This window comes from Syngnathoides biaculeatus, chromosome 11 (genome assembly GCF_019802595.1).
Source record: "Syngnathoides biaculeatus isolate LvHL_M chromosome 11, ASM1980259v1, whole genome shotgun sequence".
Taxonomy (NCBI): Eukaryota; Metazoa; Chordata; class Actinopteri; order Syngnathiformes; family Syngnathidae; genus Syngnathoides; species Syngnathoides biaculeatus.
In genome coordinates this window covers 10,030,757-10,056,807 of record NC_084650.1, presented here as the reverse complement: position 1 = coordinate 10,056,807, position 26,051 = coordinate 10,030,757, and the positions used below count along the sequence as shown (strand labels likewise).

General features: G+C 47.1%; 2 protein-coding genes across 10 annotated transcripts in view; both read left to right on the top strand.

Moving 5' to 3' along the window:
- LOC133508654 (protocadherin alpha-C2-like) overlaps window positions 1-6,444 on the top strand; it is a 62,653-nt gene extending 56,209 nt beyond the window's left edge. For 5 of the 9 annotated variants that reach the window (XM_061834917.1, XM_061834920.1, XM_061834919.1 and 2 more), the window contains exon 4: window positions 3,571-6,444. In XM_061834917.1, the coding sequence (XP_061690901.1) occupies window positions 3,571-3,869 (299 nt within the window). In that variant the 3' untranslated portion in view covers window positions 3,870-6,444. The remainder of the gene's footprint in view (window positions 1-3,570) is intronic. The other 4 variants (XM_061834924.1, XM_061834923.1, XM_061834922.1 and 1 more) reach the window with 2 other exon arrangements.
- Window positions 6,445-6,948: 504 nt separating this feature from the next.
- LOC133509005 (uncharacterized) lies at window positions 6,949-23,785 on the top strand. The gene is given in 8 exon segments (XM_061835619.1): window positions 6,949-7,167; window positions 7,807-8,380; window positions 9,618-13,623; window positions 16,535-16,709; window positions 17,004-18,346; window positions 19,720-19,791; window positions 21,279-22,179; window positions 22,182-23,785. Coding segments are annotated over 6 exon segments (6,411 nt in total). The 5' UTR covers window positions 6,949-7,167; window positions 7,807-8,380; window positions 9,618-11,226; the 3' UTR covers window positions 23,705-23,785.
- The last annotated feature ends 2,266 nt before the right edge of the window (window positions 23,786-26,051 follow it).

The following is a 26,051-nucleotide window of genomic DNA, read 5'->3' as shown; positions in this document are numbered from 1 at the left end:
TACATGGGCACTTTCCCCAAGACTGTGTGTGATTACACGGAAACCCCCGCCCCCCTCCCGCTGAACTTGTCGATATTCACCAATGAATTAGTCTTGATTACATCTGCGCAGTCTCCTGCGTTTTTGTGTGTCGACGAGGTTTGACGCGGGTGGCCGCTTACGTGGTGGTCTGCCCCGGATGTGACAGATGGAGTGCAGCCCAGGTCCGGCTTAGCACATCCACGTTAATGGAATCAGGGTTCTGCTGGCTGGCCGGCCGGCACTGCTTCTCTCTCTCTCTCTCTCTCTCTTGGTCTTTCGCTCACAAAAAAACAGGAGCACGCAGGGATTGTGAAAAATATGCGCAACCCTCTGCTGAAACTGAACGTAGATTTAAGAGCCCCAAAAATGTGGTGAATTGACGTTGGGTTGGAGGGCGTGAGGTGAAAAATGATCATTTTAGGAAAACGGGAAAGTGAATGCGGCGGCCGTTTGCTGTGTGACTGTAAGGACGAAAGCCAGAGCTTGCCACCGTTATTCGGAATCAGCCGCTTGTCACCACAAATGTCCCGCTGCTTCACCGGAGGATGTTGTTTCCACGGAAACCATTCATGAGGCCCAATTATCGACGGGAGTGCTGGGGGTGGGGGGGCTGTCAGATCGAGGGAGGTGTGAACATATGGGACGAGCCGAAGGATGCCGGAAGGACAAAAGGAGGTGAAATGCACTCGGAGAGCGTAAAAGGAGCAAGAATGGCAGCGTCGCAGAGGGACGGACGGGACTGCAGCTATGAAGTCAGCGCCAGTCACCTCCATTCACTGGCCAGGACATTATTATTTTTTATCATTTATACAATCACTCATAATTTAGCTCACAAAAATGATTAATCAACTGCAGAGAGCTGGGACCTAAGAATACAAACCTCAAAAGTTGAACAGAATCCGTTCCAGGAAAAGGGAGCAGTTTATAGTTTAAAACACAAAACAAAACAGAAAAAAATATTTTGTCCTTTGTGTGAAAAGTGTCCATATCACCTGCCAGTAGAATATTTTTTGAATGATCTTTTGAGAGATCATCCCTCTCTGTCCCGTGTAATGCCTTTCATTGAATCTTTATTATTTTTTGAACTATGAAGTATCATTTTGTCGCGCACATTTGTTGCCTGTCAAGATGATTTACTGACAAACGAAAGCAACTGGACAGCTCTCGTCCAAACACGGGGAAAGGTTCGCCGAAATGGGAGTTTTTCGTGAGGGGCGTGGCTTCAGTCACCGCTACACTCAAGTGATAGCAGTTTGAAATCAGAAAACTTCACTTTTAAATAATTGTACAGAAATGGTTGTTCATTTCAAAACGTAAAAACAAAAATGCCGGGCACAATCCGCAGAAAGTGCACAAATTCAACATTCAATCTTGCTGTAACAGAATGACCGAAAAAGACAAACTTTGAGTTGTGCGACTTTGGAGGCACAGTTTGTGTTTGTGTGTATGAGATGTTCCAAATTGAAACGGGGACGTCTTGACAGGTGGACATTTTTCGATGTGATAGAGGGACTCGTTGTGTGCCATCTTGAAAAAGGGCGTGGTCACTGATTTGTCACACAGCGGTCGAGGAGCCCGCTGCAGTCATGCAAAAGTGCAAAACGAGATTGAAGAAAATGGACCTCCTCCATTATTTGATTTTTATTTTCTGGGCCTCCCATCGCATTCCATATCTGCGTTCCAAAATGCTGCGTCATCTTCATCATCACGCTCCTTCCTCCTCCTCACTTTATGTAACGCCGCGCTTCTGTGCAACGCTCCGACAAGGAGAAATGATTCACACGATAAGACGGAACAGCGCTCGTCTGATTTAAGCGGCTGTGAAAATGTTGGCGGCCGCTGCACTTGGCAGCGATGTTCTCCGGCACAGTTGGGCCACGAAATTCATGTGAAAACTGCAGCGTCGCTGCAGCGACGTTTTAAATGGTGAGAGAGAGGCCGAGGGACTAATAAATTGGCCCTCCATGTTTCTAGCCTGCGCATCGTCGATGGACGGAAGGCGTTGACGCCACCCGCTAAAACTGACGACCGGCACTGATGCGATCGGTGAGCGAGCAAATGAAGACTTTGATGGAGAACAAGGAGCAACGTGACTGCTCTGGAACGGTCCGTCCGTTGCGCGAAAGGTCAAAGCAGCTGAAGGCTGCCAAAGGAAAAGCCGAAGCCTGAGCAGGCGGAGAACGTCCGGCCGTGCGGCGGCGTCAGGATTGGTTTTCGATGAGGCCGCTGTGACGCCACAGCACGGAATATAATCCGGCCCCGACGTTCAGATTTCAAAGTACCCCCACCCCAATAGTCACATAAATGACTCCAATCGATTATCACTTACAAACATTTTTGTTTTCCTTGTGTCTTCTGTTGCCGATGTTTGCCTTACTTTTCGGGATAAGTAAACATCATCATTGATCATCTTGCAGATTAGAATCAAGTGTTTCTGCATCCTCAATTGTCTGCTGTGTCTTTTGTGGCTTTGCGTGCCTCCGACAGATTAGCTTTGTACGCCCAGTCGGACACGTCATGTTTGGAACGGATTTAGATTTAGAATCCTTTGCGCGGTAAGCAGATCGGATATTTTGTGAGAATAAATGTGATGTTGAACGGCGGGTAATACACGCTAGAAAGAAACGCGATGGAGTCGTCCTACGATTCAGCTTGGAAGACTGACGTCTCCTGTGGTCAGATTGATCACAAATTCCGTAAAAAATAAACAAATAAAAAGTTGCTGAATGAATTTTACATGTGAGGCTAGAATTGAGATTCATTAGACGCCACGGTGGCGCAGCTGTAAAGCATTGGCCTCACAGTTCTGAGGACACAGGTTCAACCCCAGCCCTCCCTGAGTGGGGTTTGCATGTTCTCCCCGTGTCTGCGTGGGTTTTTTCCGAGTGGGCGCTCCGGTTTCCTCCCACATCCCAAAAACATGCAACATTAATTGCACATTCTAAATTGCTTTGTCGGTGTGATTGTGAGTGCGGCTGTGCCCTGCGATTGGCTGGCGACCAGTTCAAGGTGACAGCTGGGATAGGCTCCAGCACTCCCCACGACCCTTGTGTGGATAAGTGGCTAGGAAAATGGATGGATGGATGGATGGATGACATCCATTATTTAACCTGTATTATCTCTGCATCCACTCATGTGACTTCCTCTTGTGTGGATAAGCGGCTAGGAAAATGGATGGATGGATGGATGGATGACATCCATTATTTAACCTGTATTATCTCTGCATCCACTCATGTGACTTCCTCTTGTGTGGATAAGCGGCTAGGAAAATGGATGGATGGATGGATGGATGACATCCATTATTTAACCTGTATTATCTCTGCATCCACTCATGTGACTTCCTCCAACATGTTTCCTTCTGCTTCACTAGTTTTGATATGATTCTCTATTTTTTTTTTTTTTTACATTGTTATAATTTTATTATTAACTCCAATTTGAATGTATGTATTGAAATAAAAGGTGTACTGCGACAATAGGAAAGAAGTTAGTCGTTGATCGATCCCGGATTTGACAATTGGATAACGGATTGCGGCTTTCTTCTCATTTCAGACGCTGAAGGGGGAGAGGTGTCACCCCCGATGGGCGCCGGAGTCGACAGCAACAGTTGGCACTTTCGCTACGGCCCCGGGGGTCCCGGCGGCCCCCCGCAGCACCTGAAGGCGGGCGACGTTCCGCCGGAGGCGTTCATCATCCCCGGCTCCCCCGCCATCATATCCATCAGACAGAACCAGGGAGGAGAGGACGACAAGAGCGACTTTATCACCTTCGGAAAGAAGGAGGAGGCCAAGAAGAAGAAAAAGAAGAAGAAGGACAAGAAGGACAAAAAGGGCAAAGATGACGATGAGTAAAGAAGCGAGCGGGGAAAATTGGCAAAGAAAAGAAAAAAGGGTGTTGCTAAAACAGAGGTACCAACCAAAGTCCATCCACTGGCTTTGCTTTTAGGCTGGCCTTTACCGTCACTCCTCACCGAGGTCAATTATTGATCTTGCCTTCAGAAACAATAAAAAGATTGATTTTCATCCACGCTCCCATGTGCCTACACCCCCCGAGTCAAGCAAAATGTTGCTCCCGCGTAACGCAGGAGCGCTTTTGACCCTCATCCCCTCCCCGATCGTTTCGCCCCCTTCGAGCAACCCGCTGGGCACGTTGGCACCTCTGTATTACCCCCTCCCCCAAACCACGAGAAAGAAATCGTTCTCTGCCAGACAAGACAAACAACTTTGTACAAGCTCTGTGCCAGCCAAGAAAAAGGAAAAAGTCAAGTGTGTGCAATCTGAAGCTGGATACACAACACAACACAACACACACACACGTACACGCATCCACGTCGACAGTCGACGCACGACACTTGTAAATAGCACAGGGGAGAGTCACTGAAACCAAGGCTAACATTTCCAACAAAACTGCTGCAGAATCCTAACTTTACTACCGACAGTGTTTCCTGTGATTGCGACCGATGCGCACGCGTGCACGCTCACACGATCCAACGCGCTAACACAAGCTTCAAAAATATCAAGAAAACATTACAAAATAAAGGCAAAGGAACGAAAACGAGGAGCTGAAAACGAGGCTTTTTGTCACCCGCGAGGACGGACGACGCATCCCTTTGCCATCGTTTTTGCTCCGTGCTTCGAAAGGACAGAGAGAGCGAAACCCCACGCGGAGGCCGCAAGCGGGTCGGATCGACGGGAAGAGAACCGGCGGTCGACTCCGCCGATCAGTCGCTGGAGTCTGAAGAAGACGATCGGAATCTTGACATTTTTGGTAGCGCCCTTTCTTCTCGTGCCCCCACGCTGCAGCCAAAGCTGAAAGCTTTCCCGCTTTGAATGTTTGGTAGCAACCGGCCTTCACCCGAAAGCGCTTCAAGTCCTCACCTGCTTGTGCTCCTTCTTTGCTACCGCAACCACAACCCCGCTGACGGCCTCTTCGTGTCAACCTCCCTTTCCTCAATTCTCTGAAGAGATTCACAGTACGTGTTTTTGCCATTTTACGTGGAGAGCCCTCCCACCGATTCTTGCATGTCCCGCCCCTCCTGACGAGTCTCCCCCCACCCGCTCAGGTCCTGTCCCGGGAAAAACGGCCGCTCTGAACATTGTGGTGTGCTGACGGCAGCATGGAGTAATGTGGATGTGGACCATTTTGTGAGGGGACCGGGGTGGGGGGTGGCTGGAGATACACGGCTTCGAATGCAAAATAGTTCCAAAATAGCTTTTCAGGTTAATGCGACACGATGCTGATGACTTTTGGTTTGTTGCCGCTCTCGGGAGACGGGTTGAGATGAGTCACGGTGTCGGGGAAGCGGGCAGGGAGCGAGGTGGCAGGTGCCCTTGTCCCCCCCCTGCCCCCCTCCCTCCGCCTCAAGTCGATTGTTAATCATCAATCTTCTACGTACGCTGTGCATTTAGCTTTTGATTGATTGTCTCCACACCAATTAGTGAACCTGCTAAAAAAAAAAAAAAAAAAAAAAATGGAATAATAATCATTGGCTCCCTCGTGAATGGCAAAATGTTCCCACTCGCGTGTCCTGAGGCGATCGATGACCATGAGGCTGAAACTCGCCTCCGTCGCCCTCCCTCTCCTGCCTGGAACTCATCCCCCACCCCGCCCCCCAAAAGTTTTGCGGCTCGGGATGATGTCACTCCGTGAAGTGGCTGCTGCATGTACTGCTCTAAGGAAACACATACTATATAGAGAAATATATATATATAAATAGATAGCAATGATTTTATTTTTTTTGCATTATTTTCTCTCTTCATAACTCACACAGGAAATACTTGTATGTACTTCTCTTGTCTCTGCCCAACATCTACAGTATGTATTCAAAACGTCACGCTCTGCTGATGTGCTATGGGAGCCACTAAACCTTTCGATATTTGTAATGCTATAGTGTGATATATATACACGTTTTTAATGCATTTTTTCCCAAATTTTTATTTAGGCTTTTGAAAACAAAAAAAAACAAAAAAAACAAAAAAAAGTCACTCTCTCTGTCCAGCTTTTGACATGATGATCTAACTAACACTTGTAATATTGTAACATGTAATATGTATGATCCTATGATGAGCAATCGTTTCCCTTTCATTCTTGCAAAAAAATACTAATAAAAAAAAAAAAATCACCCAAAAAAACTGTGGGGAAATGTATATGTAGTGCTTGTATTTAGTGAGCTTTCATGCCGTCATTCTTTCCCGGTGTTTGGTGGTGAACTTTGGTGGCAATGTGCGGTCTGGACGAGGACCAGCCCAGATCTGTTTTGAAGTTTTTGGGTTTTTTTTTTTTTTCTTTCTTTCTTTATAATCGTACACCCGCTCATCAAATGTGACTGTGAAATAGTGACTTTCATTTATTTCCATTCCGCTTTTGCCTTTTATTTGATTTACATGGAAACAGTGGTAACGTGTTTTGTTTATAACTCACAAATAAAGTTTTCTTTCTTAAAAATGAAATTGAAATCATTGTCCTATTCTTTCTCGACTCGCTTCAAGCCCACTTGGCCTGTCTCTGCAAATGAAATATTCTGCTTGAAATCAATTGATTTCACAGTCATTCGAGAACAAAATCAATGGAAATTCAACACTGATTAGTGGACTTAGCATCACAATGCAGGTGGAAAATAACCACGCTGATGCCTTTTTGGAGAATATTTTGCAATTTTAATGGGGCTTCTTCATATTGCTTAACATTCATTCACGGCCAATGACGGCTTTTGACGTGAAATAATGCAAACTGGGGCCGGCAGTGAAATTAATTCGCTTTTCACAAGCCGCTGACGAGACTGTAGAATAATTTTTTAAATAACCAAATGAAGGTTTGTGATTATTTGGGTCTGTCAATGAAAACAATGCAACCACTGATCCGAAAGAACATCTGATCAAATCAATTTATGATTTCAGACAAACCATACTTTCCTGTCAGGGCTAATTTCTTTATTGGATCAGAACAATATCCCATTTGTGGAATGAAATCACGTCTTTTTTCCCCGCGGGGCTGCCACCAGATTGACCTGCAGCCGCAATTCTACTTGTTACTTGTTAGTCTGATGCACATTCGCATATGTGCCCAACGCCCCCTGGAGAATGGAAGCTTCCAGAAATACAAGAACCTCATTAGACGGAGTGGCTAATTCAATTTATTGGACCCCAGAAGGTATGTCTGCTATAAAATAAAATGCATATACTGTATCAGCACTGTTGCCTAAACGAATCATATTCAGGCCTCTTCTCATAAGGAATGCAAATTATTGATTGATCCCAGCTGCGCTTCAATTTTTTTCAAAATTCAAGACCATTTGTCCGGATGAATTGCTCAGATGAATCCCAGTTTGCAACACAATATTCCTCATCTTAAATGTCAGATGTACTTTTGTTGCAAAAGGCGTGAGAATGAATGCGTTAACTCCCCAAACACTCAATTTGACATACGTGGGAGTCCAACTTTCAATTTTGGCCCTCTCCATTTGTACGAGAGCATATTTATGTTTCGAGGAGTTTTGACCAGCATTTTTTTTCAAATGACAAATTAGCAGAATGCTAAAATGCAAAGAGGTTTTGCCTTTTGACTTAAGTACATTTACAAGGAAGTCATCTTCTCGTTCTTGTTTGTGTCACTTTTCCACATTTATAATTCAAGGAAAGCAATGTTAATGCTGCTCTTGACTCATCTCGAGCAGTCCGTCTTGTTTTCATCTCATTTGGGATTTCGGAGATATGTTCAAAAGTTCATGTTGGCCCAGAGGAAATGCTTCATCACGCCTGTCCATCAATGTTTGTCTTTTTTTTTTTTTAGTTACACGCTGGGAGAGATCCTGGCGCAAATGTTGAAAATAAATGTCCAGTCTGCAGGGAGGAATGAACGAGCAAAGATCTGTTTATTTAAATGAAGCTATGTGCAGAGGGCAAAAGCATTCCAATGAAATCAAAGAAAGTGTATTTTGTCTGAAAATATAACATATCAACCGCATGCACCAGGAATGAGGTGCGTTTTAAAGCAGGTGGACGCGTCGACCCTGAGCGCTGACGTCATCCGCAGTGACTCAAAGGTCATCCGGCTGCCCCGGAAAAGAAAGGACGGAAAAATTGAAGATCAGGAGGAAGATGGCGAGATGAATTCAAGTCAAAACACGCGTCACGTGGACACTGCAGGGGGTGGAGAAAAGACTCTGCTGCCTGGAAAAATTCCAACTCCGGTCGCCCTTTGTTATCCAGAAGAGAATTTATCGGGATTTCATTTCCTTTGAATCGTCACGAGCCTTTAGCCGTGTGCTCAAATTTGTCTGAATACTGACAAACACTTTGTTGGAAATAAGCAGTCCAAAGCTGCTTCGACGTCTGTCCGAGGGACTGCCAGTGCGACTTGAAAGGTGCTCATTGTGTTATTGTTATCATCCGGTAAATTGAAGTTACACATTAAAAATATAAATCAGCATTACTTGTGAGACTACGCGGTGGAATGTGTGTCATACAAGGATGACTGCATTGAGACACAATTGCACTCCAGCAGAGCTGCATTTTTCTTTTCACGCCGATTTCCTGTCAACATCGACCTCGTAACGCACGAGCCTGTGGGTGCCGAGGAAATAAATAAAAAAAATACATAAATATCTAAATAAATAAATATCTTAAACGGCAAGTGTCGTTCGGAGGGGTCGTGAGTAGGAGGCGCCATCTTCTGGGCAACACATCACAACGCAATTCATCGACAGGTTTGGAAACGGGGAAGAGACATCTTGCAACTCAAGGATGGGGCACACACGTTTACTTTATTGGGGGGGGGGGGGGGGGTTACAGCAATCTCTCGTTCAGCAGATATCACAGAAGGCCGGCGATCTTCTGCCTTTTTTGAGACGATCGTTTTTTTTATTCTGACTAAATGGCACGGGTTCACTTTCAGAATAATATCTGGCTCCGTTGGAAAGGTTCTATACTACGTGTCGTGATTTCTCTTTCACCAAGCCCCAAAACAGCAGCAGCAGCAGCAGAAGTATGGCTCAAACATGTACAGTGAATGAAAAAGTTGAAAGGACGCATAATTGGTAGAACTCGGGTTCAGCGACGTCACAAGGCTGAGCAAAACCGAAGCTCCGCAACCGCGGCCGTTAAATACCCTTTAGCTCCTCCCCCGAAAATACCAAATCACAATTGAGAGGATTTTAAGGAACAAATGTGCAAAATGTATATTAACACTCAGATCAACAAAAATCTGCCACATCAACCCTCTTTCCACACAGCTGCTGACTCATTCATGTCAGAATCGTCATTCATCATGAAATACTTTTGCAATCAGCAATAATGGTTTAGTCCGTGGTCACCTGACCTCCAGAAGGGCGCCGATCAGCCCATTTAAGGCGCGAACTGGAAGAGCTTCGGTTTTGCCGGCGGAGTGGATGACAGGCAAGAGCAAGAAAAAGACAAAGAAAAAGGTGAACGGATAAAAGCTCCCGTGCCCGGTGTGCCCACCTTCGGCGACGCGCACGCACAAGTGCGGTTTGGCAAGCAAGATTCGGGTCTAGCTCAAGGCTCCAACAGGAGTCGCACACCTCGCCCCCGAGCCAGAACCGGTAACTCCTGTACTTTCTTTTCTTTTTCGTTTTTCTCCAGACATCCCGGCCACTTTCTCGTGGGATCCGGCGGTCTCCCTCCGGGTTGGACCTTGCCCTTCGTCGTAACAATTTCCATGCAGTCAATGGACAGTCTCGGGGTCCAAATCATCCCAGACACGGCAGAACTCGCGACGGCACCGTGTTACGTTTTATTGGTCAAATAAATATTTTTAGTTTTTTTTTTTTTTTTTTTCGCTCAAAATCTGGCAACTCGTTCAGGGTATTGTCCGCCCCCTGCCCGAATTTAGCTCGTATAGCACTCCCGTGACCCCAGTGAGGATAAGCGGCTCAGATAATCGATGGATTGAAGTTGAAAACAAAGAAATTGCTGACTTGAAGATGACTGAAAACTGGGGCGGTTTTTCATGACAGCAAAGTCCAAATGTGCCCTTTAATATGCGGCTGAAATGCGACGGTTGGTTTGACTCACAAAGACAAGGAAAGATGACATTTAATTATTGTGATTATTTATCAATGTGTATCAACGTCCTCAAAACCGTTTGCTTGTTCGATGACATGGTGATTTCGAGCAAATTCAAACTATTCAAGACTGACAAACGTTGACGTGCAGGTGGAAAGGTTTTTGGGTGCAGTCGCGAGACAAGCAAGCTGCTTGTCGCTCCTCTTCGTCGCTCCCCCCCCCCCATATTATTATTATTTTTTTGTTCCCGCATCGCTGTTGAGCCGCACGGACAAACGCGCGAATCGAAATTATAATTTTGCAAAATGGTTGTTGTCTCTGACGCCGGAATATATTTATTTCTTCCCCTGACTGCTAACATGTGGAAGCTCGCTGGCGGAGGATGAATCTTGCAATATTGTCACACTCCATAAAAATACGGATTATTATTGTTATGAATGAATGAAGTATAGTTTAGCTTTTGTATATTTAAGTCGGACGAAAAGTAACCCGAGCATATGACATCGTAAAAGATTTTATGGTGGCAAATTATTGTGTGTATATGTATATATATATTCTTTCCAAAAGGATGAAAAAATGGAAATGTCAATTTGAGCACATAAATTATTCATGTTCATCCCTTTTCTTCTTCTGATTATGATTGTTGTCCTTAACTTGACTCAGAAGCTTTTCTTTTTAAATGTTGGTTTCGGTTGCAACAATATTCCGCCACATATTTCACAGGAATTAATCATCACGTAGAAATACTTTGTCCATATTATTTTGATATTGTGTATCCAACCAATCGAAGCAGGGCCTGTTACATGCGTGTGTTCCGTTTGAAGGCCTGTCAACCGCAACGAAAGCCCCCCGTGCAGTGCAAACATGCTACTGTACAACAGATGCAGTGTGAAAGTGTTCTTGAATTCTCTGAGCGACGCCGACGAGCATTTCTCGTCCGTGCGACGAAGAGCAGCTGCACAGAGCGTGACGGGACAGTTGGTGACGCTGCGAGCTGACAAATCTCCGCCAGCTCGTTGCCGAACTGGAGCCGCTCCAAGAATCTTTTCATTTTTTTCTCGCCTTTCGCCGCCGTCGCCGCCGTCGTCGTCCTCGTCGGCGGATCGAAAAGAAGCATTCCCACCGAATTTCCAGTCCCGACGCACTGTGTTTGGAGAGCGCTGCACGACGGCGTTTTCTCGCAACAATGGCAGACAAAGGCGTTTCAGCGGCGGGCCCCGTCGTGTGCATTTGCGCTTTGCTGCTGACGCTGCCCCTGGTCCAGGCGGATCTCAGCTATTCGCTTTTGGAGGAGATGGAGCGCTCGTCTGCCATCGGAAACATAGCCAAAGATCTCGGAGCCGACCTGGGCACGTTATCTTCTCGAAAAGCCCGGATTGAGTCGGAGGACGCTCGGAAGCGTTTTTGTGAGGTGAATTTGCGCACCGGAGATTTGATCGCGGTGGAGAGGATTGACAGAGAAGGCCTTTGCGACAAGAAGCCGTCGTGTGTGCTCAAAGTGGATCTGCTTCTGGAAAATCCCCTCGAGCTGCATCGCGTAAGTCTCCACATTCTGGATATAAATGACAACCCGCCGCATTTCAAAAAGAATTTAATCGAAATCGAAATATGGGAGTCTGCTGAGAGAGGAAGCCGATTTGCAATTGAGGAGGCTCACGACGCAGACATCGGACAAAATGCTGTTCAAAGATACCATCTGCAAAGAAATGACAACTTTATTCTCGCCGTTGACAACAATAAGGTTGAACTTGTTTTGGAAAATAAGCTTGACCGAGAGAAGCACAGCGAGATGCATTTGCTCCTGACCGCTTTCGATGGCGGTTCGCCTCCGAGATCGGGAACGGTCGTCATCCACGTCACCGTGCTGGACGCCAACGACAACGCGCCCGTCTTCAGTCAGGCCGTTTATGAAGCCAGCCTGGCCGAAAACTCTCCTCCGGGTACAATCGTGATTCAGGTTAGGGCGACTGATGCTGATGAGGGCGTCAACGGGGACGTGACCTATGACTTTGGACACGTGTCTGGCATTAATGTGAATGTTTTCTTTATGGATGCCGCAACGGGTGAAATTAAGGTAACAGGTGTGACTGATTTTGAGGAGAGAACTTCCTATGAGATGAGAGTAGAAGCTAAAGACGGTTTAGGGTTGACATCCTACGCTAAAGTTATAGTAGAAATCACTGACGTGAACGACAACGCCCCAGTTATAAGCATAAAGTCGCTGACCGATCCGGTGGCAGAGGACGCGCCGCCCGGCACCGAGGTGGGCATCATCCACGTGCAGGACCGAGACTCGGAGCAGAACGGAGAAGTCCGCTGCTCCATCCAGCAAGACGTCCCCTTCAAGTTAATTCCTTCCATTAAGAACTATTATTCTCTGGTGACCAGCGGAGAGCTGGACCGCGAACTGGTGTCCCATTACAACATCACAATCGGCGCCAGCGACCGGGGCTCTCCTCCTCTGTCCTCAAGCAAAAGTCTGGGCCTGTCGGTGGCCGACGTCAACGACAACCCGCCCGTGTTCCAGCAAGAGTCCTACAGCGCCTACGTGAGCGAAAATAACAAAGCCGGCTCGGCCTTGTGTCGGGTAAGCGCTCGAGACCCCGACTGGAGGCAGAACGGCACGGTGATTTATTCTCTGCTGGCGGGCGCGGAGGTGAACGGCGCCCCGGCGTCCTCCTACGTCGCGGTGGACGGAGACACGGGGGAGGTCCGCGCCGTGGGCTCCTTGGATTACGAAGACTTGAGGAGTTTCCGAGTCCAGGTGGTGGCCAGAGACAAGGGTTCTCCTCCGCTGAGCAGCAACGTGAGCGTCAGCGTGTGGATACGGGACGTGAACGACAACTCTCCTCAGATTCTGTACCCCGCCCCGGACGGCGACTCCTCGGTGACCGAGCTGGTCCCCAAAGCCGCCCAGGGGGGCTCGCTGGTGTCCAAAGTCATCGCGGTGGACGCCGACTCCGGACAGAACGCCCGGCTGTCCTATCATATCGTCAAGTCCACGGATCCGGGACTTTTCACGGTGGGGCTCCACAGCGGAGAGATCAGGACCCGGCGGGACATTTCCGAATCTGACGGCATGAGACAGAACCTGATGGTGGCGGTGAAAGATAACGGGCAGCCCCCTCTCTCCGCCACCTGCTCGGTGTATTTCCTCCTTTCCGACAACTTGTCCGAGCTGCCGCCGGAACTGAAGGACGTTTCTTCCCAGGAGCGTGAGAAGAATTCCAAAGTCACCTTTTATCTGCTGGTGGCGCTGGTGTCGGTGTCCACCTTCTTTCTGACCTTCATGGTGGCGGTCCTGGCCGTGAGCTTTTGTCGCAGGAGAAAGCCCCGACTGTTGTTGGACGGAGCGCTCGCCGTCCCCGGCGCGTATCTCCCTCCTAATTACGCAGATGTGGACGGCACGGCCACTTTACGCAGCGCCTACAACTACGACGCCTACTTGACGACGGGCTCCAGGACCAGCGACTTCAACTTTGTGCGTTCCTACGACGACGACGCGCTGCCCGCCGACCGGACGCTCCCCAAGAGTCTCGGCGACTTTGACGATCCTTTTGAGGATCTTGACTCCTCTGAAAAGGTAGGAGTCATTTATTTTCCTTTGAATCAAATGTGAGCAACTCCATTCTTTAAATCACAGTTGGCAAACTACTGTTTTTTTTTTTTTTTTCGCTGGCCACATTGTAGTCAGTTTCCCTCAAAGGGCAGTCATGAGTGAAATCATAATCTTTCATCGCTTCATCATATTTACACATGAAATTTATGAACTCGTTGGGGAATCAAGGTTAATAGGTTTTTCAACTATTGTTAAAAATGATTGAAATGTCTTATTTATGATGTGACAATTTGAAATCTTGGTACAGATTTGAACAAGAATCATGGAAGTTGACACGTGATTTGTCTTCGCGGGCCACATAAAATCATGTAACGGACCAGATCTGGTCCCCGGGGCTTGAGTTTGACACCTGTGCTTTAAATGATTGAAATTCATTCAGCTTTCTTTTCTTGATTCACTTCTTGCTACTTTTCCTGCACATTTGGTACTTAACGTTGTCTCGTTAGGTCTGCAACAATGACCAACATCTGTAATTGTACAGATTAAGATAAACTATGAATGAATGAATCCCATTTATTGTCATCATACAAAACTGTACATTGAAGCAGGAAATACATGATTGCTCAACATGAACCAGTCTCTGGATTGGAGATGCTACTGTCTGTCCTTCTACCTCAGGCTTCGTTTCACTGTCGTGATCGTTTGAGTGAAAATTAAACGATGAGAGGACCGCGTCAGTCGTAGCCGCTGACTTGTTTGGCAATGTCAAACAATTGCAACAGTGTCAAGAAAATCTAGATTGTCTTGTTCACAAACATAGTTCGGATTGAGGATTTTCTTTATTTTGAAAGCCGATTGTTGGTGTTTTATTTTGAAAGCCGATTGCCGGAAACATGCTGTTTTGTCCCTCTTTATTGCGGAAATGGTTCCGCTCCAAGGAAGCTAGTAAGAAGTGTCTGAATGAATGAAGAAATGCCTTTTATTGTCATTATATAACTGTAAAACGAAACAGGAGAACCTCTCCTGTGTCAGTGCATACATAAAAGCAGTATAAAAATGAATACATAAAAATACTGATCCAATCATGTTCCGTGCAGCTTTGCTTGTCCTCTGAAGTCTGGCTCTGATTAGCCTTCACGTGACGTCTTTAGGACATTGTAAATAAAATGCAACAAAAACCTCTTTGTGCATGGAACCAAGTGTTGGCATTTATTCATAAGTCACATTTTCATCTATTACACGTACGTGTTGTGTTGTGACGAATTCTCAGTTTGTGCTCGGAATACAGAAGTGGAACTGAATTGTCTCATTTTCTCACGTTCGTTCTTTCATGCAGTCTTGGCAGTTCCAATTTAGATTTCATACGTTTTCATATGGTGTTATGGGTGCAGGAATTAAGAAAAAAAAAAACCAAAAATGAGTGTCCTTATTTTGTGCAACTTTGTTTCATTTGACCCTTCCCTGGATGAATCAAATTGCCCTCATTGCGCTTTGCCCGTGTCATTTTGTCCGAAAATATGACAAAGGAAAATTTTTGAAAGCAAATTGTGAGAATGTCTCTGGTTTGACTCGCAGCAGCATTCCGGGACAATGCGGGTAACAGGGTGAGGCCCGCAGTTGTGAACTCTGACCTTTCTTTCAGGGGCAGCTCAAATACGCGGGTACTGTCCGTGGTGCTGAAAAACCGAGCCGCTCCCGAACGGAACTTGAATTTCGTTTTCAGCACAGAGGAATTGTGCACTTTAATATTTCCCAACGTCAACACTCCATGGAACATTTTACTTGAAGAGATTTGGGGAAAGTGTTAGTTTTGCTAACATTTAAGATGTTGCATGAGTCCATCACGCGTGCACAAGGCACAAAGCCACGACTGACGTGTTAGTTAATATTGGTGGAGTACGCTGAAAAGAATAATCCTTTGAATTGACTTCATTTGAACTTGTCCATCGGTTGCACGCGATTTTAATGCAAAAATGGCATTATTTACGACTATTACCCTGAAAAGTCATTGAACACTTTTGAGTCGTGTGCAACCGATGAACATGTCTAAATTAAGTGAATTCAAATGATTTTTTTCCCCCTTTCTCTCTCTCTTCCGCGTTATCACTATCCTGTTGCATGACGTGCTGTTGCTAAAAACGGACTCTTGGCGTCGCTGTCGGCTCGTAGGAGGCGATCCCACAGCCAGTCCGCCTCTTGCCTCGCGGATTCCAGTTGCTTTGTCTTTCTGCGGATGGTTTGAACCTGGTGGATGTTTTTCCGTCGAGGAGCGTCAAGTTAGGAATCGTGTGCAACATTGCGTTTGATTTGCTTTGCTTTGGAAAGGAGATATTGAACACGTTGGATTATTTCCGTCAGCATGGAAGTGGACAATTTCTCCCTGCGCCGGCTGATGCTTCTTTTTGCCGTCGTCGTTCGGATGTGCCCCGTCCACGGAGATCTGAGCTATTCTCTTCCGGAGGAGATGAAAAGCTCGTCTGTTGTTGGAAATATTGCCAAAGATCTGGGCGTCGAGTCGAAGACATTGTCAGCACGAAATGCCCGCATTGATGTCGAAGGGACACGGAAACAGTATTGTGGGATTAATCTGAGCACCGGAGATTTGATCACAGCGGAGAGAATTGACAGAGAAAGCCTCTGCGGGAAGAAACCGTCTTGCATTCTGAAAATGGACCTGGTGTTTGAAAATCCTCTCGAGCTTCATCGCGTGAGTCTTCACATCCAGGATGTAAATGACAATGCTCCAAAGTTCAAAAATAATTTGATTGAAATGGAAATAAGTGAGTCGGCAGACAAGGGCAGCCGATTTTCCATTGAAAAGGCTCACGACGCAGACATCGGACAAAATGCTGTTCAAAGATACCATCTGCAAAGAAATGACAACTTCATTCTCGCCGTTGACAACAATAAGGTTGAACTTGTTTTGGAAAATAAGCTTGACCGAGAGAAGCACAGCGAGATGCATTTGCTCCTGAGCGCTTTCGATGGCGGCTCGCCTCCGAGATCGGGAACGGTCGTCATCCACGTCACCGTGCTGGACGCCAACGATAACGCGCCCGTCTTCAGTCAGGCCGTTTATGAGGCAAGCCTGCCCGAAAACTCTCCTCTGGGTACAATCGTGATTCAGGTGAGGGCGACGGATGCTGATGACGGCGTCAATGGGGATGTGACCTATGACTTTGGACATGATTCAGATGATCATTTATTTTCTATTGATCCCACAATGGGGGAAATTAAAGTTACTGGTGTCATTGATTTTGAAGAAAGTATTTCATTTGAAATTAGTGTACAAGCAAAAGATGGTTTGGGGCTGACATCCTACGCTAAAGTCATAATAGAAATCACTGACGTGAACGACAACGCCCCGGTTATAAGCATAAAGTCGCTGACCGATCCGGTGGCAGAGGACGCGCCCCCCGGCACCGAGGTGGGCATCATCCACGTGCAGGACCGAGACTCGGAGCAGAACGGAGAAGTCCACTGCTCCATCCAACAAGACGTCCCCTTCAAGTTAGTTCCTTCTATCAAGAACTATTATTCTCTGGTGACGAGCGGACAGCTGGACCGCGAACTGGTGTCGCATCACAACATCACAATCGGCGCCAGCGACCACGGCTCTCCTCCTCTGTCCTCCCGCAAAAGTCTGGGCCTGTCGGTGGCCGACGTCAACGACAACCCGCCCGTGTTCCAGCGAGAGTCCTACAGCGCCTACGTCAGCGAAAATAACAAAGCCGGCTCGGCCTTGTGTCGGGTAAGCGCTCGAGACCCCGACTGGAGGCAGAACGGCACGGTGATTTATTCTCTGCTGGCGGGCGCGGAGGTGAACGGCGCCCCGGCGTCCTCCTACGTCGCGGTGGACGGAGACACGGGGGCGGTCCGCGCCGTGGGCTCCTTGGATTACGAAGACTTGAGGAGTTTCCGAGTCCACGTGGTGGCCAGAGACAAGGGTTCTCCTCCGCTGAGCAGCAACGTGAGCGTCAGCGTGTGGATACGGGACGTGAACGACAACTCTCCTCAGATTCTGTACCCCGCCCCGGACGGCGACTCCTCGGTGACCGAGCTGGTCCCCAAAGCCGCCCAGGGGGGCTCGCTGGTGTCCAAAGTCATCGCGGTGGACGCCGACTCCGGACAGAACGCCCGGCTGTCCTATCATATCGTCAAGTCCACGGATCCGGGACTTTTCACGGTGGGGCTCCACAGCGGAGAGATCAGGACCCGGCGGGACATTTCCGAATCTGACGGCATGAGACAGAACCTGATGGTGGCGGTGAAAGATAACGGGCAGCCCCCTCTCTCCGCCACCTGCTCGGTGTATTTCCTCCTTTCCGACAACTTGTCCGAGCTGCCGCCGGAACTGAAGGACGTTTCTTCCCAGGAGCGTGAGAAGAATTCCAAAGTCACCTTTTATCTGCTGGTGGCGCTGGTGTCGGTGTCCACCTTCTTTCTGACCTTCATGGTGGCGGTCCTGGCCGTGAGCTTTTGTCGCAGGAGAAAGCCCCGACTGTTGTTGGACGGAGCGCTCGCCGTCCCCGGCGCGTATCTCCCTCCTAATTACGCAGATGTGGACGGCACGGCCACTTTACGCAGCGCCTACAACTACGACGCCTACTTGACGACGGGCTCCAGGACCAGCGACTTCAACTTTGTGCGTTCCTACGACGACGACGCGCTGCCCGCCGACCGGACGCTGGTCAAGAGTTCCGGCGACTTCGATGACGGACTTCAAGATTCTTTTGATCCTCTTGAGGTATGCTTTCTTTAAAAAAAAAGTATGCCACTTTACAGTATAATTTGATGACTCATTGTAATCACGTTTTTATTTTGACTTTTTTGTAACAGTCATGAATACTTGGTCAATGTACTTTCCGACAAAGTTGTTGATTTACAGCCATTTAAATCCAGCGAGAAACAGTTTTGCTTGGTAAAAAAAACAAACATAAGAAAGTAGAAATAAGTCCAAGTGACTTTGATGATCATTTTGAAGATAATGGGGGGTCTTTTCAGAGATACGAAAAAGTCCAGCCTGAAGTCACCTCTAAAAAGTTGACTAAATTATTTAATGCTTTGGGCTCCTCCCAAAATAATTTCAGATGTGACAACGACGTCTTATTTCACTCGTCTTGTACTTTAAAGGCCGGGTACAGATATTTACTGTCCTTTACACATTACACATTGTGCTCATTTTGCCATCCCCACTGCCAAAACAACAATGGAAACATTCTGTAACTTAGTGCAATGTCTTTTTGTCAACTTTTAGGTGGGCTGAAACATCTAAGTTTGGACAATTAGAATGTGACAGCAGCATGATAGAAGCTGTTATTATTATTATTATTATTTGGAGTCTGTTAAACAATTGCGTGTCTGTTTCTGCCCCCCAAAATTAGTCGTTTTGCTCGAGTCTCGCAGACGTGAGGAGTGATGTGACTGCCTTGCGTCGTGTGATTGGTAAATCTCTGGTCAAATGACGCAGATGTCGAAGATGGACTCAAAAATTAGGCGGCACACACCAAGAATGATTATTAAGAATTAAAACAAGGAAGCTGCATCATTCTTCACAAAAATACTCCAGTAAAAGTATGTTGACTTTAAAGTTCACAGAGTTCCTTAGTGCAATTTAAGGAAAATGTTACTTGAGTCAATGTAATGGAGTAAATGTAGCGCGTTACTTGCCAGCTCAGCTCATGTCTGAAATCAGAGATCCTTGAACTGCTGAGCACGAAGCCGGCGTCTTCCTGCTTGTATTGACATGGGCCTGCCGCTAGGGGAGCCCTTGAGAACGTGACGCGTGTCATCGGAAGTCCTGATCCGGTTGCAGCGGTCCCGAGCTCCTTTGGGCTTCAGGCCAGCAGACGCCAGGCTGACTTCGAAGCCGACACGCACACCTTCAACAGAAGTGACAAAGAGAAACCAAAATAGCGTCGAAATCAACCAAGACAATCCAAATTCTCAGCACTCACTTTTCGGATGAAACTTCCTTTTACTTTGAGGCCAACATCGACTCTCATAAGATGTCAGATGCAGTTGGCTACTTGAACATTTAGAGTGAAGTTGTCCGAGGTGACAAAGTTATCTGGGGTTCCCCCATGCAAGTGTCGCTCCTTCTTTCCGGGGAATGGCCAGATGTGCTCGGTCTGCAGCCGGTGTGACGGGAGCGCTCAGACCGTCACACCGGCTCTCCTCACGACCGCGAAGGTGAGCGGTCCTTGGGATCGGGTATTTATTTCTTGGACGCGTCAAGGTCCTGGCACTGGTTTCTCCCGCCGTGACAAAATGCAACAATACGCCTGTCGTTTGACGGCAAATAAAACAGGACGAACCGTATCAACAACAGCATCGATAAATCATTTCCAAAAAATTGCCTTTCGGCCTCTTGGCTGGCTGCTTGGCGCAGGGGTTGAAAGTCCTCGCGCTCCTCGAAAAGCTTCTTGGTAGCCAGTTTTTGCTCCTTTGGCTTCAGCGGTTCGACGAACTTTAGGCGGACTGGAGCGCGTCAACATGCGAGACGCGCTGCACGCACCCACGTGAGTTGCGTGCCTCATTGTCACTTGCAGGAGGAGCAACGCACGAAGTTGTGTATATGGAACACATGTACAAAATACTGCATTCCCCCCAAAGAAGGAATATTATTATTTCTCTACCTCATATTGATTCAATGAAAAAACAACTTGAATCAAACACGATCGAAACGAATGCGTCTTAATTTTGGAGGCGCACCAGGCAAAATTTCGTTCCTGAATCAGAGATAACTTTGGCACGACTCAATTATGATGCAAATAAGGATTTCTTTTTTTTTTTGTTGTTGTTGTTGTTTTGAAAAAAATACTATGCGTAATTACAAACATTACATTTTGAAGAAAACGTCTCAGGCATGACTGCCAATAATAATAGTAATAATACTGGCCTTAACAACAAGGACTATATTGTTATTATTCATCCCTTCGTTTTCCAAGCCGCATATCCTCACAGGCGTCACTGGAGTGCCGGAGCCAATCGACCACATCCTTAACTGGTGTTGCGGGTTGCATGTCGACACCGTCACTGACTGGGAACTGAACCGGTGCCTGCACCAAAGTCAGACGTGTGTGCCACTAAACCACAAGTGACTGCTTTATATTATTATGATCCAAAAATGGCACGTTATAATCTTAAAACTATAAAGGTTTTTTTTATTTTTGTTGGCAAGTTATTAAACACTGTCGGTTTTTTTTTTTTTTTTTTTGGCAAGTTATAAAACACTGTCGTTTTTTTTGTTTTTTTTTTTGTTTTTTGTATTTTGGGATCTCTCCTTTTAGTTTGAACGGAGCATTTTGAATTGGGAACGAACAAAGTACTTGGAGACTTTTCCAACACCTTTTCATTGCCAGACATTTACGATTTCTCCGTCCGAGTGGATGTAAGCGAGTAGATGCAAACAATCGCTTTTGCTTGACTGAAGGCGTTTCTTCACAGCGTAAGAACAGAAACTAGACTGATGATGTCGCTCTCGGCCCGCAGACCGGAATCTCCACGCTCCACTCCACCCGTGACTGGGGGCACATTTGCCAGCATTTGCGAATGCAAGTCGGTCAAAGCGTTTCTTTGCGCTGCCGCTATTCGTTTCCGTTTGGTGGCAACATTGTTGATTTAATTTGCGTGAACGAAACGCTTCTATTGTGGGGCCATTTGCAAACTCATCGGAGGTGTTTTGCGTCGAGATGGGAGACAAAGGATTTTTCGAGCTGGTTCCAATCTTCTGCCTTGTTTCCTTCATCGCGATGCTGCCCCTCGTTGATGGAGATCTGAGTTATTCTGTTCCAGAGGAGGTGAAACAGGGTTCCGTTGTCGGAAATATTGCAAAAGATCTTGGAGCGGATCTGGTGACGTTTGCAGGCCGAAAGCCTCGCTTCGATTTTGAGGAGACGCGGAGACGTTATTGTGGGATTAATCTGAGCACCGGGGACTTGATCACGTCGGAGAGGATTGACAGAGAAAGCATTTGCGGAACGAAGCCGTCCTGTGTCTTAAAAGTGGATCTGGTGTTGGAGAATCCTTTGGAGCTCCACCGTGTGAGTCTTCATGTGAAAGACGTAAATGACAATCCTCCGAAATTTCGTGAAAAAATAATTGAAATGGAAATAAGAGAGTCGGCAGAAAAAGGCAGCCGTTTTTCCATCGAGGAGGCTCATGATGCAGATGTTGGCCAAAATAGTGTGCAGAGGTATATTTTACAAAGAAATGACAACTTTATTCTCGATGTTGACAACAACAAGGTTGAACTCGTCTTAGAAAATAAGCTTGACCGAGAGAAGCACAGTGAGATGCATTTGCTCCTGACCGCTTTGGATGGCGGCTCGCCTCCGAAATCGGGAACCGTCGTCATCCACGTCACCGTGCTGGACGCCAACGATAATGCGCCCGTCTTCAGTCGGGCCGTTTATGAAGCCAGCCTGCCCGAAAACTCTCCTCCGGGTACAGTCGTGATTCAGGTGAGGGCGACGGATGCTGATGAGGGCGTCAACGGGGATGTGACCTACAATATTGGCCACATTTCTAATGATGACACGAATATCATCACAATTGATCCCAAAACTGGTGAACTTAAATAGCAGGTGAGACTGACTTTGAGGAAAACAATTCGTTTGAAATGAAAGTCCAAGCGAAAGATGGTTTAGGACTGACGTCCTATGCTAAAGTTAGAATAGAAATCACGGATGTGAACGACAACGCCCCAGTTATAAGCATAAAGTCGCTGACCGATCCGGTGGCAGAGGACGCGCCCCCCGGCACCGAGGTGGGCATCATCCACGTGCAGGACCGAGACTCGGAGCAGAACGGAGAGGTCCGCTGCTCCATCCAACAAGACGTCCCCTTCAAGTTAGTTCCTTCCATCAAGAACTATTATTCTCTGGTGACGAGCGGAGAGCTGGACCGTGAACTCGTGTCGCATTACAACATCACAATCGGCGCCAGCGACCAGGGCTCTCCTCCTCTGTCCTCAAGCAAAAGTCTGGGCCTGTCGGTGGCCGACGTCAACGACAACCCGCCCGTGTTCCAGCAAGAGTCCTACAGCGCCTACGTCAGCGAAAATAACAAAGCCGGCTCGGCCTTGTGTCGGGTGAGCGCTCGAGACCCCGACTGGAGGCAGAACGGCACGGTGATTTATTCTCTGCTGGCGGGCGCGGAGGTGAACGGCGCCCCGGCGTCCTCCTACGTAGCGGTGGACGGAGACACGGGGGAGGTCCGCGCCGTGGGCTCCTTGGATTACGAAGACTTGAGGAGTTTCCGAGTCCAGGTGGTGGCCAGAGACAAGGGTTCTCCTCCGCTGAGCAGCAACGTGAGCGTCAGCGTGTGGATACGGGACGTGAACGACAACTCTCCTCAGATTCTGTACCCCGCCCCGGACGGCGACTCCTCGGTGACCGAGCTGGTCCCCAAAGCCGCCCAGGGGGGCTCGCTGGTGTCCAAAGTCATCGCGGTGGACGCCGACTCCGGACAGAACGCCCGGCTGTCCTATCATATCGTCAAGTCCACGGATCCGGGACTTTTCACGGTGGGGCTCCACAGCGGAGAGATCAGGACCCGGCGGGACATTTCCGAATCTGACGGCATGAGACAGAACCTGATGGTGGCGGTGAAAGATAACGGGCAGCCCCCTCTCTCCGCCACCTGCTCGGTGTATTTCCTCCTTTCCGACAACTTGTCCGAGCTGCCGCCGGAACTGAAGGACGTTTCTTCCCAGGAGCGTGAGAAGAATTCCAAAGTCACCTTTTATCTGCTGGTGGCGCTGGTGTCGGTGTCCACCTTCTTTCTGACCTTCATGGTGGCGGTCCTGGCCGTGAGCTTTTGTCGCAGGAGAAAGCCCCGACTGTTGTTGGACGGAGCGCTCGCCGTCCCCGGCGCGTATCTCCCTCCTAATTACGCAGATGTGGACGGCACGGCCACTTTACGCAGCGCCTACAACTACGACGCCTACTTGACGACGGGCTCCAGGACCAGCGACTTCAACTTTGTGCGTTCCTACGACGACGACACGCTGCTCGCCGACCGGACGCTCCCCAAGAATCCCGGCGGCTTCGACGACGGGCTTTGTGATTCTTTCGACCCACTCGAGGTAGGAACCTTTTAGCAGATTAAAATGTTTTTGCAATGGCTTATGCTCCTATTTCCTACCTCTGCTTGAAAAGACAAATCATATTTTTCATCGAACTTGACCGCACTTTTTTTGTATAGCAGCACTTTGAACTTGTACTGATAAGCCTCTTTGAAGAGGTCCAGTCAGCTTTAACTGAGGAAGACACTGATGACCTTTGTTCTATCAATATTTTTTACAATTTTCCTACCTCCTTCGTTTGCTCATACATAATAGAAATTCATTCTCATCGACATTTTTTTTTAGATGTGAACCTATTTTCTTGAGGCTTTTTGTGTGTGCTCACGGTCAAAGTTAATTTTTCTCTTTCTGTAAACATTCTGCTAGATTGAACGTTAAATTACTTGGCTGAGATTGTTGTGGAATGGGCAACATTAATCTGACACTTTGCTGCTTTACAATGTTGATGAAGACTGCTTTGTGGTCATTTAAAAGAGAAAAGGCATCGCATGGTAGACTCCTTTGGTAGTTTTTTCTTTGGGACCTGGCCCTGGTGGGTCATGGCAGAATCTTCCATGGGCCACCTCTGATTTATTCCCAGTTAGTTGGTGCAGCAACAGGAAACGGCAACAGCTTCAGATTCAATGTTAAGGAGTAAAAAAAAAAAAAAAAAAAAAAAAAAAGAACAGCCACGGTTTGACTTCAGTCAGACACGACTCCATATTAGGGCAATCGGGTGGGCTAGTTCATTTTAATGGATGAACAGCTGAGTATGGTTGGCAGAACTGCGAAAGGTAATATTATATCTGCATATGATACTGCCAAGCGGCATCTTAGAAATGCTGAAAAGGAGAGGGATGAGCAACGATCCCTGCGGTACGCCACAAATGACATAATTAAACATAGAAATCACATTATCCTGACTTCCAGAGTGCCTCCCTTCTAAGAGATACGAGCTCAACCAAGAAAGTGCCCGGCCTCTTGTACTGATAGATGTTTCGAAGCAATCTAGTGGTATGTTGTGATTGACGGGATCAAAGGCAGCACTAAGGTCGACGAACATTTGTCTTGGTCTGTGTTGCAGTCCAGAGCTTTTAGAAGATCTTTGTCATTTTTTTTTCCCCCCAAGGGCCCATTCAGTTGAGTGGTCTGCCCTGAATCCAGACTGAAGACTTTCACATACGTTGTTCCACATCATGTGACCACAAAGTCGTTGTAGTGCAATTTCTTCAAGATTTTAGTTTAAACATCAGGCAGATTTGACACCCACCTATCATTGCAGAGTATAAGGGTCCGATTTGAGTCTTTGGAGTCAAGGTGGAATTATGGCTGTTTTGAAAGCGCACACTGCTGGAGAATTAATAATGTAAAGTATATCAGATTTACTGTGTGTATGTGTGGGGGGGGGGAAGAGAAAAAAAAACAGCTCTTTCACGAGCCTCCCAGGAAGAAGCTGGAGCAACACGTTGTCCGTTTTGTTGCAAAAAAAAAAAAAAAAAAAAAAAAAAAAAACAATTTCAGCATTCTGTCAAGGGATAGTTGCTCGAAATGAAAGAGAGATAGCCGGCCAAGGCATCAGCAATGGCGGACATGTTCACGTCGGTGAGCGAAGAACTTAAATGGACTCGAATGATTTTGCCCTGAATATTATTCCTCTTGAGATTTTTAGGAAATATGTTTGGCAACTAAATCGCTTGAAAGCAGCGTCTGAAAAGGAGCAGTTGTGAGCATTGCTACTCGGTCAAATAAGTGTTCAGGGTTGTTTTTAGTAAGACAAAAAGAGTTTGGAAGAACAATTAGTTTGAGACAAACTGAGAAACAAATTGATGGATGGGTTCGTAGATGAAGAATTTCAGAAACTGCAGCTCGAATTTAGAACAAGCGGCAACATTTTGCTCTCGTCTGCTGCTGTTGAGACGACTCCAAATGCACATGCAGTTGTTCACTTCATTTTCACAAGTCCAGTCTTCGTTGGTGTCTGATGAACAAATGACATGTGTGTCATTTTCTGTCCAATGATGTTTTCGTTCAGACAGGTTTCGGTGTGACCTTTGACCTCGGTGCTGAACGTTGCTGCGGTTCGGGAAATATCGATGCCGAATGTGTTCCACTTTTCTAGCGCTTCCGTCATTGTAATCATGAGTTTTCCCCAAATGCCTGTGGAACAATGACACGCTTGCCTTAAAAAAAAACCCCCCAAAAAACAACAGGAAACAATGTAGTACTTGTTGTTGTCCGTGGAAAATAATTTTGTGGTACAAAAGGATTTCTTTCATTCTGTGAGGAAATGAAAAGATTGCGCATAACAACTGTGGCGTGACTTCATTTTCTTTTTCACTCAGGCAAGTTCAAATTGCTGTTTGCAACAAAACCTTCCGGACTC